Raw genomic sequence first — 21,576 nt, 5'->3', positions numbered from 1 at the left:
CGCACGAAAAGTCAACTTCGACTTGCTTTATTTATTTTGCAAAAACGAAAAACATATAATAAAATTTTCCCAAAATAAAGAAAAGAAAGTTTCGGTGTAATTACGCAGTGTTGTTGTGTTATCGCTATTGCCACTTTTGCCGCATGCCGCGTTTTTAGCCATTGCCTCCGTTTTTACTTTTGCTTTCGGTTCGTACACCACTGGTGTTGTTTGCGGTGATTTCTTGCTTTGCTGCTCGAGTGACGGCATTGAAAGTGAAAGTCCTCGCTACGCAGGAATTCGCGATACTTAACGTGCGGGGCGTTTTAAGTTTCAACTATAAATTGTAAATTTTCGCATTTCAAAATATTGCTGCTGTTAAGTGTTGTGCATATTAAAATAATTAAAAAAAAATAAAAAATATTTTTTTTTAAATATTAAAGAAGAATTAAGAAAAAACAAATTTTAAAAATAAAGGAATTTAAAAAAATATATTTAAAAAAATATTAAAAACAAAATATTATTTATAAAATATTAAAAAAAGTATTAAGAAAAACAAATTTTAAAAATAAAGGAATTTAAAAAAATATAAAAATATAAAAAATATTAAAAACAAAATATTATTTAAAAATATTACAAAAGGATTAAGAAAAACTAATTTAAAAAAAAAGACTTTAAAAAAATATAAAAAATATATTTAAAAAAATATTAAAAAAAAAATATTATTTAAAAAATATTAAAAAAGTATTAAGAAAAACAAATTTTAAAAATAAAGGAATTTAAAAAAATATAAAAATATATTTAAAAAAATATTAGAAACAAAATATTATTTAAAAATATTAAAAAAGGATTCAGAAAAACGAATTTAAAGAATAAAGGAATTTAAAAAAATATTAAAATATATTTAAAAAAATATTAAAAACGAAATATTATTTAAAAATATTAAAAAAGGAATAGGAAAAACTAATTTAAAAAAAAGGAGTTTAAAAAAATATAAAAAATATATTTAAAAAAATATTAAAAAAAAAAAATATTATTTAAAAAATATTAAACAAGTATTAAGAAAAGACAAATATTAAAAAAAAAAGTATTTAATATATATAAAAAATATATATTAAAATCAGTATATAAAAAATATTTAAAAAAAATTTAAAAAAATATTTACGAAAATGTCAAAGTTCACTCGCCGAAAACGCTATGCCAAAACGGATACTTGGTTGCGAGTGTTTTCCCTTGTGCTTTGCTTAACACTACACACCTGCAACATAAGCGCTCTGGCGCATCCGAGCCCAGCACAGGAGCACGACATGCTGATATTGGACGCCTTGTCGAGACGCAGCAGCAGCGGTGGCGGTTACTATAGCGAGGGTTCAGTCATGGAAATGCTGTCGAGAAGTAGTTTAACACAATACTTTTTTTCTGTTTTATTTATTGAGAAAAAAACTTAATTTTTTGGTGCCACCTACTCCTCTTTGATATTCAGTTATTGGGTTCAGTGTTTTTATAATTCAGTAGTTTGATACGTCGCTTTTAGCTACTTTCAGTTTTAAACTCATTGTTTTCCTCAGCCCACTTTAGTTCGCTAACAGCTTAGCTTCACAGATAAGGTTGAAATTCTTGTCCCGAGAGAGTGTGCGCACTTAGACGAAAATCAAATTCGTCCTTTGGAATGCCACTGCAAGGGAAATAAGAGGGGAAAGAAAAGTAACAGGAAGGACGGAAGCAAAAGGGACTGGTGAGTGTTTCACAGATTGAAATTTGAAAAAGGCGACCCAAGAAGCACCGAGGAAATGGTAACTCCTAAAAAACTCAGCCCAGTGCGTTCGAGGTGCTAGAAAGTAAAAGGGTAGATAGTGAAGGAGGAAAGAAGAGAAATGGCAGAGAGAAAGATATAGTATAAAACAGAGACTGAGACAGAGATAGCTAGTACTGTGAGAATTTTCCGGATCCTTTGACAAATCTGAAAATACCCTCCAGTTTCAGAGAACGAATATCACTCATTCTCTTAACCTTAAACCCAAAAATTCGTAGTCTTGTTCTAGCACAGGCAGGACACTCAGAGAAAATGCACAGTGCTATCCACCTCCTCTAAGAAAGACAAGCAAATCGGGTTATCAATGATTTCAATGACGGTCATACAGGGTTTGATTGAAAAGTAATGAGCCTTTTTTTTATGTAGTTTTATTAAACCTTTTGGCTTATACAACTAATATTCTTCAAAATAGGACCCTTGGCCGTCAATACACCGCTGGTAGCGGTCCTCCTACTGCAGAAAACATTTTTCAAACTCATCCGCCGGAATCGCGTTCAATTCGGCTGTCACAGTTTTTTGGTTCGCCTCGATGGAGTCGAAACGCCTCCCCTTCAGCTTTCTTTTAAGACGCGGGAACAAGAAGAAGTCCGGAGGGGATAGGTCTGGGCGGTAGGGAGGATGGGGAAGCACCGGAACCACCATCTTGGCCAATGCAGAGGTGTAGAATAAGGCGGCACACACTTTGCGTATTTCAAGTTTTCCGGTCGATTTCCCGCACATTGTAATAAGTTAAATTTAACTCTTCGCTGATCTCATGTAGACTAGCACGACGGTCAGTGTTCAAAAATTCACGAACCCGGTTCACACCTTCGTCTGTTTGCGTCAGCGAAGGCCTTCCAGATCGCTGTTCGTCTTCCTCGTCCTCCCGGCCTTCATTGAACGACTTGTGCCACCATTTTATCTGGGCACTGGACAGAGATTGGTCCCCGTAAGCTTCCTTGAGTAGCTCAATGGTTTCGGTACTCGTTTTGTTTAGCTTTACGCAAAATTTGATCGAGTGACGTTGCTTCAACGATCGCTGCAGTTTCGCCACTGCAAAATCCTAACACACTTTTAAAACAGCTTTCACGCGCGGAGCGATGTTGACTGCACCGCTGTTGCCAGCGAACTGGGGACCGGTTTCTAGTGGAAGGGGAAGGTGCAACGATCATTTTCCCCACCAGCCGATTCGGTTGATCGCTTGGCAGAGGCTCCGCGCGGGAAGGCTCATTACTTTTCAATCAACCCCTGTATACTGACCCCATGAATTGTGTTCTGTGATAATACCGACCGTGAAACGAACGACATTTCTACCAAGTTTTAGAAGAAAGTTCAACAATTTTTTGTTCGGGCTTGTCACAAAACACTTTGCAGCTCTGCAGCGTTTTAGACTGGAACATCGTACTTTATGTCAATTGCACACATAATCGCTAATCCAATTCACGATTCCTATAAAACTGAATTCGACTGCTGACTCTGTTCCCTGTGGGGTAACCGCTAATCCGCAGTTGGCCAATTCATCGGCAATTTCATTTTCCTTGAACACCGCGGTGCCCTAGAACCCATATAAGTGCAAATTTATTCCACCTTGCAACAAAATGAAACTTCTTCTAACATTCTTGAACAATCTTTAAGGATTGCTTTGCATTCACAGATTAGATTTGATTAGGTTGGTGGGCTGCTAACAATTCTCTCGCCACGCCTAAACTCAAAACTCTTCTCTTATAACTCAAAACTCTTTTCTCTAAGAGCTTATAGATCCCTTACTACTTTCTAAAGCAGTCGGTAGAGTAGAATAACTTGACAACTTGGTTTGCAATGGCACCCTAAACTCGTTGCATTTCGCTACATGGGCAAGACAGTCGCAAAACAGATTGCTGCTAGTCTCTAGCTTTTTCTTGTCTTAGCAGCACCGGCAAAAGTCAATCTGATAAAGCTTAGTTATTCTCGCTGTCTTCCTATAAGAATTTGGTCTGAAATTAGCTCGTTGTATATTAAAACCAATCTTCTACTCCGTAAAATTTTGCAGTTCCCTTATGCTCCATTCAGACCCCATGACTTTGGCTGTGCTACAGGAGGTTATGGATTTCGTTGCCATGTATTTGCTGCTTTAAGGAATAAAGTATTGGATGATGATTCAAAATTTAAAATAATATTAAATCAATTGTCATCTGATCTAGTGCTTGTGGTGTCTGATCGATAATTTTTTGTTCAGTTAGTTTTCGTTGCTTTAACTCCGCAAAAAAATTGTATTTCTTCACTTTTTTGAAGCGATTTTATGATGTTTCGCAATGGAACAAAGGAGAATATGTATACAAGGTGGCGTATAATTATCATTTTTTTCCTTGTTCTCTCCACTCGGGAGCATAGCGCCTCGACAAGACTCAGGCTTTCGTTGGTTCCGTTAATCTATTTTTTCCTTCTGGAATTATAAGAAAATATAGACATTTTTACAAATGGCGTTGTAGGTCAATCCTGCCACCTTGATCAAAAAGTTCCCGGAACAACCACCAGGTGACGCTCTAAGTCAACTGTTTCTGTTCAGTTCTGCTTTTTTTTGTTAGATTGGCACGTCTGTGATTAACATTCCCACCAAAAATTATGTCGCCATTACTTAATGTTTCTAAATATTGTTGCGGTCTTGAGTAAATCTACCTCTGCACGTGTTTCTCATATTTTAGTTTTAAAAATTGATTTGAATTATTAAAACCGAAATGGATTTAAATTTTGCACTAAACATGAATTCAATGGTGTGAAAATTGTGGAAACGTCGAGAAACTGTTTCGATAATGATCCTCCAAAGAAAACAGCTTTCACGAGTGGCACCAAATACGTTTGTTGTTCCTACCCTGCAAGAAATCTGCATGGCTTGTATAACTTTTAATTATGTCCCCACCAACTGGAACAACACGAGAATTGTTATCATACCCAAATGAGGAAAGACAGATCATGACTCACCCAAGGACTTCAGACTCATAACTTTTACCTTATTTATCCTAAAAGTGCTTGTCAGATTGATTGATTATCATATCCGAGCGCATATCGGTTTCAAACTATCTCCAGCGCAGCACGCATACCTGAAGGGAAAGCCCACGGAAACAGTTTTGCACGAGGTTTTAGAGACTGAGGAAAAATCTCTGCAGGGCAAACAATCCACTTTGACGGTCTTCATAGATATAGAAAGCGCTTTTAATAACGTTAGGGTGGACTCACTTGCCACTGCATTAGATAGACTAGAGGCTAAAAGAGGCTATCTGTCGCTGGACCTCGTCCCTGCTTGGCTGTACGGAAGTTAATGCAGTGGCAGAAGGGACTAAAATCATTAGATTCGTGCCCCTGCAGGGTGATGCTATTTCGCCTCTACTTTCGCTAGTTGCTATTAACGAAGCTCTGAAAATGATAATAAACGTGGGATTAAGGTAGTTCATACGCCATTAACGTAATCCTAATCGTATCGGGACCGTTTCCATCAGTCATCGCTAAGGTTTTGTTAAGTTTGGAAAGTCAACTCCGACAAAACGGAGCTGGTGCTATTTACTAGAAAATATAAACCTACACACTTTAGACTTCTCAAATTAAACAAACCCTTTGTATCGCTTTCATCGGATGATAGGTATTTTGGAGTGATACTTCACTCCAACCTCCATTGGAAGCTATACATTGAAAATAGTGTAAAGAAGGCCAGTATAGCTTTCTACTCCCGCAAATCTATGTTCAGCAAAAAATGAGGACTCAAGCCACAGGTCGTGCTTTTAATGATCAACGTAGTAGTTCTGTTAATTTTAACGTATGGATGCCTGGTTTGCTGGAAAGCTCTTCAGAAGGGCTTTAAAGTCACTAAACCGGGGAAGGTGCAAAGGGCTGAATCTATTGGTATCACTGGAGCATGTGGAACTTGTCCCTGTGCTGCCTTGAATGCCATTTTGCACTTACTTCCCATAGACTTTCAAGTTATTTCCATCGCAGCTCAAAGTACAATCAGGTTAAAGCAGATTGGACTCTGGAGGCAATCTCCTTCTATCAAGTGACATAGTAGCATTTTTAAGCAGTTAATACCGTATTTCTCGGAACTTCGAACAGATCTCTTTATCCGCAAACTGTAGTTTGAGGGTCGTGATAGGGCAATCTTTTCAAGTAGTCAGAATTGGAACGAGGGGGAAATCTGCAACAAAGCTGGTACCTCTATCTTCACTGAAGACTCCAAGATGGAATCGAGAGTCGGAGTAGGGGTTTTCTCTAAATCAGCCAATTTATCTATATCCATAAAACTGCCAAATACTGCTAGTGTTCTTCAAACAGAAGTCTCTGCGATCCTGCAGGAGTGCAAAATGCTTAAGAAAGATGGGAGCCAGGGAGATATTTACATTTTCTCCGATAGTTAAGCCGCGATCAAATTTTTAAAGACGCCATGTTATAGGACCAAACTCCATAGAAAGCTTCTGTAAGTAGAAGATAAAATCTCTTGCGTAACATTTCTCTGATCTGGGTTTCAGGACACAGGAACATAGAAGTAAATGAAATTGTTGAGCTCGCTGATGAGCTAGCCAGGAAGGAGTCCACTGAGTTGGTCTCAGGGCCCTCGTATCAAGTACCGGTATCCTCTAGACTGTTGTTAAAGGGAAATTACACAACTTATTTCTCAGAAAAGCACATGACAGATGGAGCTTCATTCCTTTGTGTGCTATTTCGAAAATCCTATTGCCTCAGTACAATAGACACAGGACGCAGATAGCTCTAGCGATTCCTCGTAATTGAATTTTCAAACTTGTAGCTGTGTTTATCGGTCATCGGGCGAGAGGCATACATGCAGGAAAACTAAGTTTACCATTGAGTTCCCATTTTGGAAGCTGTGGGTACCTTTCAGGGTTGGAGATTGTTGAGCACTTTTTCTGTAAATGTACAAGTTTGGCAGCTAGACGATTAGGGTCACTTCGTGCTCCTCTCTTCGACAGTTTGGGGTATTGCGCCAACAACCTAAATCCCATCAGTCTTCTTCTGTGCATCAACAGCTTTGACCGGCTGTAGATACCTGCTGTTTAGAGGTCTCATAATGGCATCAAAATGGCACTTTAGGCTACTTGGCGAGTTCCAGAGAGGTACTTCAACCGCTTCAACGATTACAGAAAAGTTGGACACGAAAGTATCATATAAGATTCTGATGATATAAAGTCGCTGCGTCGCTTATCAAGTAGCTTACTGCTTTCTGCTGAAAGTGGATTTAATACCCACAGGCTGCCCATACATCGTTTGAAAATATTTAGTCCAAGTTTCTCCTCCAATTTCTTATTTTATTTCGATGCTGCTTTTAACGAGAACCCTTTTTCAGGGCAAAAATGTACCAAGCAGTAATCTACAGCAAAAGGAGTTGAATATTACATACAAAAAACCTTTTTGTAACTTAGCTATGATTTGCTAATTTTAAATTGAATTTTCCTTATAAAAATAATTTATTTTACTTTCATTCTGAACTTTGGTAATAGGGAGTAACGTCTGTCACTGTATCGCTATCAAAAGAATTTGGTATTTCAAAGGCTTTGATTGAACTTTTCCTACAAATTTTGCCATTTACTTTACTGTTCAATGATCAAAGCTGTTTATTGTTTAGAGTCCAACCCAGATTCTTTGGATATTAAAACTATTAAAACACTGCGCCTTGCACAACAGTGCTCGCTTTCATCTGAAACTTAAAAAGTATATTACATTCTCAGAAAAATTTGGCAATAGAAACTTGTTGTCCAGGAAAGTTCACTGCACTGACCGTTTTGTAGTACTATTTTGTAGTACTATTTTCACTTGTCCCTGAACTATCTCGATGTTTTAAAGAATTCATGCAGCCATTGCAGCATCAATATGCTTCAATTGTTGAATAGTAACCTGAATCTTTACTTGATTTCTCGCTGCTTTCCCATTTCTAAATAACCTACAAAAATTCATTGAGTTCATCTGTGAGTGAGATATAAGTACATCTACCTTTGAGTAAGACACGAAAGTATGGCATTCAATTCAGTAAAAAATGTTTCAAAAATTCTCCTTTCCATCTCTGTCAACAATATCGCATTTCGCAAAACTATTTGACCGTTCATAATTATTATGGTTTGTTAATCAGAGAGCGATTTGCCACTGAATATTCATTGAATGGCAATTATTTCATTCACCTCTTGAAGTCTTTGTTACCCAATAAAGTGATTGGCATGACACAAGGCATGAATAGAAGTTAATTAAAAAAATCAAACGATTAAAAAATTATTTTGCTGCCAAGCAAAAATCAAAATTCGCATTAAATAAGAAAGACTTGGCGTGTAAATTTACCAAATGAAATTTGTTCGCTGGTACTCTGTATGTGTTGCTCATGCTCGTGTGTATGTGTGCCTAACACTGAGCCATTCAAGCACGTGAATTTCAAGCTCTTATTTTTCACTAAAAAATCATTTCTCATTTTCATGTAATTTTTTTATGTTTTTCCAGTTTTCATAATTTTTACATATCAACGTTTGCGTTACAAACGTACAGTGAGGCTCAGTGAAAATCGTACAGTGGACTCTTTGTAATACTTTCCACATATGTGTGTATAGAACTATAATTTACATGCGAAGTAAAGCAAAGTTTTTTTAGAAAACTTCAAAAAGGACAAAATTTCATGATACAATTTGTTTTTTCTTTTGCTTTTGATTAGCAAAATTTCAACACAAATAAAAAACGCAGAAAGTTTTTAAAATGCAGTTTAAAAGAAGTAACTACTATATCATCAAAAACGGTTTTTTTATTTTAATAAATTAAATTTTTTTTGATAAATAAATTTTTTTTTATTATATAAATAAATTTTTTTTAAATATTTTTTTTTTCATACAATTTTTTTATACATACAATCTTTTTTCTTTTTTATAAATAAAATTGTTTTTTATATTAATAAATTTTTTTTTAATTAAAATTTTTTTATAAATATGGTTTAAGGGTGAGTGCATCGGAGTGTCACATAAACCGCAAGTTGGGTCCGTTGTGTTGCCCTAGAGCTCATTATATTATATGATTTCCCCACCTAACCGAGATTTTTATTATAGATTTTGGTCAAAGATATTAATTCGTTTCGAGAATTTAATGAGAGATTCGATTTTCAGGTCCGAGAGTACTGAAAGATTGTCAATTGTTGGAGAGCCTAGAAGAGCGAGTCGACTTCTGGCTAGACCGGGACAACTGCACAGCAAATGCCTGCTCGATACTTCCACATCTTCGTCCTCGCAGTATCTGCACAGGTTGTTTTGAGGAACCCTGAGCCGACGTGCGTGAGTGCCCAAAAGGCAGTGGCCGGTGATAAGAGATATTATATGCCTTAGTTTGTGTTTCGACAGACTTATAAGGGTTTTTGTCTGTTTCAGATTGTATAGGGTGGGCCATGTAATATTTGTTTTTTGAATCCGCTAATCAACATTTTTTCAAACTTTTTTCTTTATTTTGAAGACCGAACATTGTCATTTATGAATGAAAAATAATATCGTTCAAATGACTGCCACGACTGGCTTTACAGTAGGCCATTCGATCAACCCAATTTTTAAGTACATTTTCGATTGTTTGGTCTCCAATTTCATGAATGGCAACCTCGATTTCGTGTTTTAAAGCATCAGTCGTCTCTGGATGGTTCGCATAGCATTTGTCTTCAACGGCTCCCCACAAAAAATAGTCCACGGGCTTAAATCACAGCTCTGAGGCGGCCAATTGATATCGGAATTTCGGCTGATTATTCGGTTTTCAAAAACGGTAGCCAAAAGTTCGAGTGTAACTTTGGCAGTGTGACAAGTTGCACCGTCCTGTTGAAACCAAATGTCGTCCATGCCATCCCCTTAAATTTTTGGAAACAACTCGTTGAGCATGTTACGGTAACGCTCGCAATTTACTGTAACCGCGGAAGAAGAAGAAGACGCACCACTTTGCAAATAGGTTTTCAATATTTCCCAATTTTATTCAAGCGTATAGCGTCCCATTTCGTAAATGTCAAACCTTTAAGTAAATTATGAACACATTTGTCATTTGTGTTACCGTTCTCAAAAAAATAGGTGGTTCAAAAAGCAAACGCTATATGGCCCACCCGTATAATCAAAGGGCCATCGATTTCGGTAAGATTTGTCTTCCATTCTTCCTTAGCTGGGAGTGAACAGGAGAATAGCAAGGGTGGTGTTGGAAGACTTACATGATAGTCTATGTCGGAAGAAATAACAGTGTTCCTGTTCAGTATGGCCGAATGGACAAGATACTTATTCCATTTCGATGTACCATTCATGCGTGTCGCTGCTTTCGCTGCAATCGCTTTACCAGCCAGATCGATAGGGAACAAGTGAAATTTTTTTTTAAATAAATTTTTTTTCTAAATAAATTTTTTTTTAAGAAAATGATTCTTATACATACTTTTTTTATTTTTTTTTTCAATAAACTTTGTTTTACATTAATAAATTTTTTTTACAAATAAAATTTTTTTTATAAATACATTTTTTTTTATGAATACATTTTTTATTTATAAATAATTTTATTTTTAAATAGATTTTTTTTAAATAAATTTTTTTTAATAAAATTTTTTTTATGCATAGGTACACTTTCTTTATTTTTTTATGAATACAATTTTCTTTAAGTAAATAAGTTTTTTTGTGAAAAGCAGTGTTGAAAGATTTGCCGAAAAGTTTACGAATATATAGAATTCATGAAATTTCAAAATTTTTCCATAGCTTCCTATCATTTAGGTATGAAGTTGTGAAAAATCTGGAAAAAAATCGAAAATATTTTATCATAATTTAAATGTTGACTAAATGTGCAGCTTGGAAATATCTCAATAAAATAATTTAACTCTTTTCAATAAATTTGGTTAAAATTATTAAGCCCAGAAATTTCACATTGGATTTTTCTTGAGAATAAATTTTGAAAATCTATGTGTAAAGCAAAAGGGACAACATTTCAGCATATTTGAAAATTCCTTTTTAGAATTAATTTTTGGAAAATATTCAAAAATATTGGGCCAAATTTTCCAAAATTTTGTTTCATATTTATTTATTTTTTTTGTAGAATGAAGTCTTGAAATAAATTCAGCAAAATTTCATCCTACCTCCATAATTTTTCAAAAGCTCTTATATAAAAAAATTTTGAAACATTTTCACACAATTCGATTTCAATTTCATTCAATTTCACCAAAACTGAAACTTGCTCTTTCTGAAAATGCAGTCTGGCAAATAGTGAGGCAATTCTACAAAATTTGATAAATACCAAAATTTTTAGTTATTATTTTTTTTTTAATTATGATGTTTCAATCCTTTGCCGTTGATACCGGCACAGTAGCGCCATTCGCAAGTTGTCGTAAAAGTCGAAGCCACCAGCCTGGACATAAGATGTCATTAATAGGAAAGAAAAGATTTTCGGGCTCAGTAGAGTAGGGATCAGTAATTTTGCTTTAAAATTTAACGCAATGAATCTGTTTCAACGAATTTTGTGTTTTCTAATATCCATATATTTGTTTTAAATCACTAAAGAAGAAATAACTCGGCGCAGCGAAATATGTTCCGACCAGCTGGTACTATCATCAGAGAATTTTGCCGATCGCAAAGGGTTAAAAAAATTTTCAGAGAATAATTGACAACAGTTCGTCATATTTCAAATATTTTTGCCTTAAAAAATTATTATTATTTTTTTTTGTTATTATTATTAGTCTTTATTATTTATTAATTATTACTGCAGTATTTGAAAATACTGAAAAAAGTTTTGGATTTTTTTATAATAGTTTTTGAGTATGAAGTTGTTATAAGTCTTGAGAAAAGTAGAAAATGAATTTCATAGCTGCAGCTTTTGTATTTAAATTAAGAAATTTTAAAGAATGAAAATTAAGACTAGTTTGTTTGAGAATGCAGTTTTGGAAAATACTAGAAAGAAGTCTATAAAATGTATTCGTATCTTCAAAATTTTTCAACGAAACTTCAAACTTTTCTGTCACAATTAAAAAAAACAAATTTCGGTGCAGCCACACAAAATTTTGGTATAATAAAGTGATAATAATAAATATAATAAAGTCTGAAAGAGTTAAAAATTTTCTTTGATTAAAAAAAAACTGCAGAATTCTTTCATCATATTTTTAATATTTTTGCCTTCAAAAAGTTTACAAAATTCCTTCATAACTTCAAAGTTTTTCAACGAAATTTCAAACTTTTTTATCGGAATTAAAAAAAAAGCATATTTCGGCGCAGCCATACAAAATAAAGTCTGAAGTACTTCAAAATTTTCTTTGATTAAAAAACAAAACTCGGCAAAATTCCTTCATCACATTTTTAATACTTTTGCCTTCAAAATAGTTTGGAAAATTCTTGAAAAAAGCTTCATGAAAATTTTTCTGCGTTTTTTTTGAAAATGAAGGTTTGACAAATCATTAAAAACAGGTATCGACCAAATAACAATTTGTTTTCATATGTAAAATTTCAATACATAATTAAAAAAATGTTTAACATTTTTTTTTTAGTTTGCGGTTTGGAAGGTCTTAACACAGAGCCTACAAAATTTTATATATTAAAAATTGTTCTTTTTATGAAGTATTGAAAATTTGTGAACAGAAATCGGCAAAATTTCCTCACATTTCAAATATTTGTGCCTTAAAAAATGCAGTCTCGAGAATTCTTAAAAACAACTTTTTTTTTTGTTTAAGAACACTTTTATTGCAAGCTGTATACAAACATTAGGCAATATTTGTAGAATAATTTAAACTAGCAGCTAGAGAATTTCAGTCGCTTATGGGATGCACCCAATGGTACAGCCCATTTAAGTTTTTTCCACTAGAAGAGGAGATCTGTGGTGGATTTTCTTTTGAGTCGGGTAAAAGCAATGGGATTTGCTATCATTTCCGTTATTAAGGAGTTAGAGTGAGCTAAGAGCCTGTGATTGTGGGATCTTGCATATTTCTCCTCAATATAGTAGGGTGAGTTGGTGATTATTTTTAATTTTTTTGACTGAAGTCGTTGTAAAATTTCGATATTGGAGTTTGCCGCAGCGCCCCAAAATTGAATACCATATGTCCACACGGGTTTTAGAGCTGCTGAGTATAAGAGCAATTTGCTTTTGGCAGAAACTTGGGAATGACGATTTAAAATCCAATGAAGGCCTCTGATTTTAATACCAAATGCTTTTATTTTTGAGAATATATGTGTTTTCCACGTTTATTTTCTGTCTAGATGTATTCCTAGATATTTGGTTTCATTGATTTGTGGAATTTCCATATCGTTGAGTTTGACGGATGGGCAAGCGTCTCGCTTAAAAGTGAATGTGTCTTGTACTGGGCTTTATTCTCCATTTTTTGAGCCACAGGTTGATTTTGTTGATTTAAAAACAACTTGGCATAATTTTTATTTTCCAAAAATGTATATGCTTTTTTTTGGAAATTGTGTTTCGATAAGTCTTCAATAACAAGTTTAGACTAAATTTTATCTGAACTTCATTTTTTTTAATTCAAAATTTTCACTTTATGAGAGGATAGCTTTAAATTCTTTGAGAATTTTGTTTTTGATTGAGTTTCCTGTTTTGAAATGTCTTAAAAAAGTTGCCAAATTTTGTGTATTCAAAATATTTTGATGCATGAACCTTTAAAAAATCTTGAAAAAAATTCGAAAAATTATATCATATTTCAAATACATATGTTTGCCTCGAAAAATACAGTTTGGCGAATTCTTAAAAAACGCTTTACGCAATTTGTATACTTGAAAAATTGTAAATTTTTTTATTTTTTTTTTTAGAAATTGTGGATTGATAAGTCCTTAAAAACAAGCTTCGACTATTTTTAGTTTGGCACATTTTCTTACTTCAAAAATTTATAAATAGTTTTTTATTTTTTTTTAAACGATGGAAGTGTGATAGGTATTCTAAAACAAGCTTCGTCCAAATTTTATCAACTTTAATTTAGTTTTTTTTTTCAAATTTAAAATTTCAATAATTTTAATTTAAGAAGTTTTCAACAGTGTATTTTTTCAGTATGCAGTTTTTAAAGACCTTAAAAAAGTTTACAAAATTTATTTATTACATAATTTTTTTGCGGAAAATGCAGGTGTGATAATTCATAAACAAAGGTCTACCAAATTCTATTAAACTTAGATTTATCTTCCAATTTTTTTATTTAAATGTAATTTTCAGTAGTTTTTTTAGGTTTTGAAAATTCTGGAAAGATATCAAAATTCCATTATTATTCTAAATTTTTCAATTGGGCTTTTTGAGTAGACAGTTTTGAAAAATCTGGAAATTGTTTAAAAAAACTTCATTATTTCAAAATTGTTTTCTGACTAAACGAAGCTGGTGATATTTACCAGAAAATATAAACCTCCATCCTTTAGACTTTCCAAATTAAACAACCACGTTCTTAAGCATATTGGAGTGATACTTGACTCCAAGCTCCATTGGAAACTACACATTGAAAATCGGATAGATTACTACTCCTCCAAATCTAAGTTGGACAAAAAGGGGGACTCAAGCCAAAGGTCGTGTTTTGGATGATCAGCGTAGTGGTTCTGTTAATTTTAACATTTGGATGGTTTGCTGAGAAGCTCTTCAGAAGGGCTTCAATGTCACTAAATTGGGGAAGGTGCCAAGGACTGTATGTATTGACATAACTGGAGCATGTAGAATTTTTCCCTGTGATGCCATAATCCCCACTTTGCACTTACTTCCCTTCGACTTTTACGCTATTTCTATCGCAGCTCAAAGTGCAATTAGGAATTTTTTTTTTTTAAAAACTTCATTATTGCCAAATTCTTTTTCAGAAAATTCATGTTAAGTTCAATAACAGTTATTTCCATATTTTAAATTTCAATGTAATTTAAAGATTTCTCATACAGTTTTGAAAATTCTGTAAAGGTTTCAAAATTCAATTATTGTTACAAATTTTTCAATCGACGTTCTTGGGCAGACAGTTTGAAAAAATCTTGAAAAAATTCTTACAAAATTTCATTATTCGAAAATGGTTTTTAAGAAAAAGCAGGTGCGATAGCTCTAGGAAATTTCATTAAATTTCATTTCTTTTACAAATTTTAAATTTCAATTTTTTTTTAAACTTGATGAATTCAAAATTGTTTTTCAGAAAATGCATGTGCGATTAAAGAAAGTCTATCAAATTTAGTTCACTTTCGGTTATTTCCATATTTCAAATAATTTTCCATAGTAAAATAATTTTTAAGTAATTTAAAATAATTTTTAAGTAATTTAAAGTATTTAAGTAGTTTAAAAATTATTCAGTAGTTTTTTTTAAATACGGTTTTTTAAGAAATTTCATTAAATTTTTTCTTTTTTTCTTTTACAAATTTTAAATTTGAGTATAATTTAAAAAAATTTCAGTAATTTTTTATGAATAAGTTCGAAAATTTTGAAAAGATGGCAATATTCCGTTATTTATATATTTACTTATTTATTTAGTAATTCAATCCTAACACCAGAAGGGTAAATTTTGTAATTATTTTTCCAAAATTTTTCGATTGGATTTTTGAATATACGCTATTGAAAGATCTTGAAAAAAAATTATTGATGAAATTTCCAAATTAAAAAAAAAAAAAATTTGATAAAATTTCCAAATTAAAAAAAAAAACAAATTTCATGAAATTTCCAAATTTTTCAAAAAAAAAAAAAAAAAATTCATGAAATTTCCAAATTTTTCAAAAGTTTTTTTTTCTTTTTCTTTTTTAATTTTGATTTTTCCAGGCTTTTAAACAGAATTCGGAAACATTCATCATTGATTTGAAAATTTAATAAGTTTTTTTTTAGAAAAAATTTTCAAAATTTTTCGTGATTCGAAAATTTAATAAGTTTTTATTTTAGAAAAAGTTTTCAAAATTTTTTTGTTTGATTTTTATAATCTTGATTTGTCTTCCATTTCTTATGTTGTAAATTGTGTTTTAATGAAAAATTACTCAAAGCAAAAGAAATGCGAAAGCATCACAAAAACTCAGCTATACGATTTTTAGTGGCTCTCACTGTACATGCATTCAAGCTTTTATACTCCAACATATCTCATATCTTTATTACCACTTTACCACACACTGTTTCAATTTCTATTAACCCGTTTTCATTTCTTCTTTTTCTCCTTTTCTCCCCATTTTCTTGTTTTTCCTTTTCAGTGATTCCGCAGACTTGCCGCTTTCGTGGACACAAATTCGAGTGCGGTCTTTCCATTTCGTGTGTACTGGGCGGTGGTAAACCGCTTGACCTCTGTTCGGGCGGCATGATTTGGTCGTGCTGTGTGGATAAAGACCTCGATGCCGAGGACACGCATGCGGGTCAAGTGAATAACACAAGTGAGTAGAATGCGTGGAAGCAGATCGTAAAGTTAGAATAGTCGAAGCGAAAGAAAATCGTTTGAAATAATCTTAGAATGCCTTTGATGTAATTTTGCAACGCTGTAGCGGCAGGCACTCTGAATTTGTCTGCATATAATTTTGAGTTTTATGCTAAGTAAAATGCTATAATGGCTGGCGAATTGCGCTTATGTAATTTGGCTGAATAATTTCGTTGAATTGTTTTGCGCAATAGATATAATTCAGTTCACTTTTTGAAGCGAAGTTTCGCAAATGACAACAGTTGCAGCACTTACATACGTACACTCGTGCATGTAAATATGTGGCACAATGTAAACGTGCATGCAACGTGCTGCACTTTTTAAGTCGATGTATTGCGCATGCGCAGTCGCTACGAGCTCGATTGAAGGTGGCTGTGGGTGCTTGAACCGCGCATTGGCGCAGTGGCAGGTGTGCACAAACTTTTTGCGAAATGTTGTGCCAAAAGTGTATTTATAAAATTTTTATTAGAGTTTTTGAAAATAAGTAGAAAATATGTAGTTATGTGCATATTTGTTGATTGATGGCCCCATGAGCTTACTTTTTTAGTCTTATGACAGACTGTAAGGTAAATTATTATGCCGTGCATAGATAACACAATTAAAATCACTCTCTCCACTTCTCTCCATAAAACTCTCAGGACTTTGAGTCATACTTTGAGCCATTCGAGGATTTAGAACTACATTTTTGTTAAATTTTAAAGGGAGTTATAATATCCTAAAAACACTGGTATTGTCAAAAATGAAATTAAATTTTTTCTTAAAATTGCCAAAATTCAATTTCAACAGAGGTTAAAACATTTTGCGTAATCTTCTGGTATGCTCTTCTGAAACTTTTGAATTAATTCCTCTTCGACGTTTAACTTTTTATGGGAAATAGGCAAGACTTACCTTGTAGAAAATCTATCGGGTGCGAATGAAATTTATCGGGAATGTATGACTACTAGTAATTGGTACTGTAATCGATAAAACTGCAGATATTTTCTGATGTCCTGATTACATCTCGTACACAATGAAGTCTGCTTTAATGAGTAAGGGCATTCATGGTGGAAATTGAAGTGCCTTCTAGACTTATGGGAAGCTATCATCGCTTTGAACAATCCAGGCAGTACGTTTTTGAGAAAAAAATTAACTTTTAAAATTTTGCAGAATTTTGTTTCTTTTCAAGTAAAACTTCTTAGGCGTCGATGAATTTCGTTCCGCGAGAGAGAAAAAAGATATACCGTAGAGGAAAAGGAGAGAGAGAGAGCTATACCTTATATATATCTTAGATACACTTTAGGCTATTTTTCCTGAGTTTTTCCTTGTGGCTGCTAATTTCTAGTGAGAAATAACTTTACCTACTTTTTGGTGCAACAAGGTGCAAACTTCTAGGAAATATATTTTTGGTGCCTACTTTTTGGCGCTTGTTTGTTGGTGCAAAATTGTAGGAAATATATTTTTGGTGCCTACTGTTTGTGGCGTTTTTTGGTCTGAATTTTTTGGCGTTATATTTCCTTGCTGCCTACTGTTTGGGGCGTTTTTTGGTCCCTGTTTTTTGGGTTTTTTTTGGTGCCTACATCTTGGCGCTTATTTCCGTTTCCTGGCTAGTGCTTGTACGTACTATAAAGTGCTATCCATTCCGGCGTCGTATTTATTGGTATTGCCTTGCGGTTATTTGTGCCGTTGCTGCAGTCCTGGAATCGCTGCGTTTGTGCGGGTGATAAACGCTCGGAGTAGTGCGCGTTGTTGTCACGGTTTGTGTCCGCCGTTTACCTACATCGATCGACCCTTCTCCGTTTTTTGTAAATTTTGTCTATTTGTATTCTCTGCAAATGTTGTGAATTTATTTAGATATATATTCTTTCTCTCTCTCACTCTCTCGAGCCTCGCCCTCTTTCTTTGTCTGCCTCGAAAGTTTCACTTTTTTATTGCAATGTGTTCAAGGCTATTTACTACTAAAAAAATATGTCACGATATTGGCAAAACGCCAGTCCGTAATCATGTCTAGCCATCATTTTTAGCGGACTTGTGCTCCTGCGCCATTTTTCTGTTCCCAAAACAGAAAGAGAAAAGCAAAGAAAGCGCGAAATGGAGTATTGTTGCGAACAAAATGGATATTGAGGAATAAATATATAATTTGCAAGAAAAAATCAAATATGTAAAAATCACTGGCCCCATCTAAATATCGACAGGCTTTGGGCGATATTCATTGAGGAACCAACACCACGTTTACCTACTCTATTCGCATGAATGCTATAAATCGGATGCCAATTACTCTCCTGTTTTCTTCGGTTGTCTCGGGATATCCGTGTTAGCTTCACCTATTTATGAATTAACCTAACACAACTCTTTCCTTTGCGCTTCCTGTAGATGACTTTAAGGGTGGCATCTGTCGGATAAATGGATTATTAAAACTTTAATAAGAAATCCAGTATTCTTACTGGTTTCCCTGAAGTGGCGTGACTTGCAGATATTTTGGTCCACTCGCGGACAATGGCTTTTTACAGCGCCTCGAGCTTTGTGAAACGGTGCCGAGTCCCGCTGAAACGTCTATGGTCTGCCACTCAAATATTTGTCATCCCACGGCTTCAAAGCAACCTCCAAAATAACTTACCGATAATATTTCGCAATTACCTTGACGCCAGGCTCGATGAAAACGATTGGAGAGCGCCCATCTGTGCTTACACCGGCCCAAACCATTATCTGTGGCAGGTGCTGCCTCCTAGTGGCCAATTTGAAAAATTTTCTCGTCAAAAAACACAATGTTCGGAAATTGACCGCTTTCGGCCAAACGAAGCAACTCCTTCGCTCTCTCAAGTCTGAATCGTTATGCTTTTCACGTAAACTGTTTTCTTTGGGCCGTGCGCTGTTGTTAGGTGTGTGGCCAAACTTCTCCTCCTATTTGTCGCGTTCGTCTTGATGTTGTTCCACAAATGGAGGAAAAATTTAAAAAAGTATTGTATATCAAATTTTTATCCAAGCTTTAAACTTAATTTGGATTTTGTAGAATGTCTGCTGCTTATGAAATTACAGCAAAACAAGTTCAAGCGTTTGAAGTATCAAAATTGCATTTTTTCAATTTGTTTTTTTTTTACATTTGATTCCATATGAAAATGCGTAAGAAAGTTTGCAAAGATATTCGAAAAATCAGTACAAATTTTTGTTAACTGCATTTATATTAAAAAAAATAGGAAGAGTCGTCATTTAATTTTACTAGAATTTCATGAGTCAATACCCAAATATTTTCAAGACTCCGATTGGAAAATTAAAAATATAACATATTGAGGAGTAGCAAGCGTAATTGACGAAGCCCAAGACGACCGAAGACCGGAACCCAAGATTTTTTCTTAGAAAATGGTGTGAAAGCTATTGATTTCAGAGCCATTACGAAAATTAAGCTGTCGCACATTAACATTCGAGTGCCAAATGTGTTAAACGAAATTTGCTGATTTTTGTTTTTAATTTTGTGCAAAGTTCGATTTATATGGCTTTGGTTAGGGCAAGAACAATATTTTTCTTACTGGCATTTCAATTCTACAAATAATAATATTTAAAAAAAACTTAAAAGAATAGTCATCATGCATCCATTATAGTCGCCAGCGTAACTTATTTCAAAATTTAAGTGTGAAAATCTTTAAAATAATTAACACACAAAATCTCAAAGAAGTCTTCAAGCAGAAGTCTTTGCGATCTTGCAGGCATGCAAAATGCGAGGGAGATATTAACATTTTCTCTGATAGTCAAGCCGCGATTAAGGCTCTGACGACACCATGGTGCAGAACGAAATTAGTAAACTCCTGTAAGGAGGAGATCAAATCTCTTGGGTGTGCAGGTACCATTTCTCTGATCTGGGTTTCAGGACATAGGAACATAGAGGGAATTGCTGATGAGCTTGCCAGGAAGGGGACTGAATTGGTATCAGAGACCTGCTACCCGGTCATTGGCATCCCCCTGACAGTTGTTAAAGGGGAATTGTGCAAATTATTTCTCAGGAAAACGCAGAAAAGATGGAGCTCCATTTCTTCATGTGCTATTTCGAAAACACTTTGGCCCCATTACGATATACGGAAGACTCAGAAAGCCCTTTGGACTCCTCCCTATTCGATTTCCAAACTTGTGTATATCTTGTTTACCGGCCACTGGACGATCGGAAAGCACGCGGAAAAGTTAGGATTACCATTTAACCCCCATTGCAGAAGTTGTAGGGACCTTTCAGAGAAGGAGACTGTTGAGCATTTTCTCTGTAAAAATGTCCGGGCTTGGCAGCTAGAAGACTAACGTCACTGGGAGCTCCTTTTTTCGATAGCCTGGGGCAGTGCGCCAACCTAAATCCAATCAATCTACTCCATTATATCAACAGCTCTGGTTGGCTGTAGATATCTGCCTGTTGGAGGTCTCATAATGGTATCAAAACGCCACTTTAGTGCTATTTGAGGAGTGTCAGGTGCACTTCAACCATTTCACCCACCTACCTGAAAAGAGTTTGCATTCTCAGCCAAAGTCTGAACAAAGTTTGAACATCCCTGCTGCGCTGCGACCACTTCAACGAACATCTGAGTGACGTCTACAGTTCAACGTTGGTCAGCGCAAATTTTAAGTTTTACATTGCTACATATTTTCTTTTATTTATTTGCTTTGATAGCTTTTGCATTAAGACAAAGCATTTTTCTTATATAAAACTCGATGCGCATGCAACCGATCACACAGCAAAACAAAAACAAACAAAAACCCATACGATAACCACAATAAAATAGTAACAATATCAATGAATGCCAGCAGCGAGCGCGCCGCATAAGCAAAAGCAATGGGGGAAAACAAAAATAACAATAACAATAACGGCGCATGCATTGGCGTTGCGCTCTGATAACTTCCACGCATTGCTCTTCACCATATTTTTGCTTGCTGCTGTTTTTGTTGCATTTGTTGAGTTTGTTTTTATTTTCCACAATACCCGTATGGGGACTGTTTAGGTTTTGATATTTTTTATTTTATTTTCTAATTGCTCTTTTATTTGTTTCAATCGCTAAGTTGCGCGTTTATTTTCCCATCGAAATTTTTCCACAATTTGCGCCGTTTCAAGTTGCTCGCTTAAGTCTTTTGTAACGTTAAGCTCGATTTTTGGGATGCCTTTTGTTTTTTTATTTATATTTTAATTATTTTTTATTTATTTATTTTATTTTTTTTAATTTTATTTTTGTTTTTGTACAGCATTTTTAGTTTGAAAGCTTATAAAGTATCAGCGTAACTTTATTTATACGCCCATGAAGATATCTGCCTATAGCCACACAATACAATATTTTCAATAGACATACATACTTATACCTTTTAGATACATACCTACATGAGAATATGCCCTATGGTCAAAAAGTACCGGGAATGTTTAATTTCAACGAACCGCGCACGTTGGAGCCGGTCCATATTTTTTTCTTATGTTGTCGGGCCAGACAGTCAGTCAGGAATATTATTTGCCCGTTTTGAAGTGTTTGAGAGAGCTGTA

At 34.3% G+C, this 21,576-nt stretch overlaps 1 protein-coding gene across 1 annotated transcript in view; it reads left to right on the top strand.

Annotated features, from left to right (window-relative positions):
- The first annotated feature begins 1,148 nt into the window (after positions 1–1,148).
- The window catches only part of LOC129245213 (protein masquerade-like), a 41,177-nt gene continuing 20,749 nt past the window's right edge, over positions 1,149–21,576 (top strand). Inside the window, exons 1-2 of the mRNA XM_054883251.1 lie at positions 1,149–1,374; positions 15,883–16,059. Of these exons, the coding sequence (XP_054739226.1) occupies positions 1,149–1,374; positions 15,883–16,059 (403 nt within the window). The remainder of the gene's footprint in view (positions 1,375–15,882; positions 16,060–21,576) is intronic.

This window comes from Anastrepha obliqua, chromosome 4 (genome assembly GCF_027943255.1).
Source record: "Anastrepha obliqua isolate idAnaObli1 chromosome 4, idAnaObli1_1.0, whole genome shotgun sequence".
Classification (NCBI taxonomy): Eukaryota; Metazoa; Arthropoda; class Insecta; order Diptera; family Tephritidae; genus Anastrepha; species Anastrepha obliqua.
The sequence above is the reverse complement of the archived record's forward strand: the minus strand, read 5'-3'. Positions and strand labels throughout refer to the sequence as shown.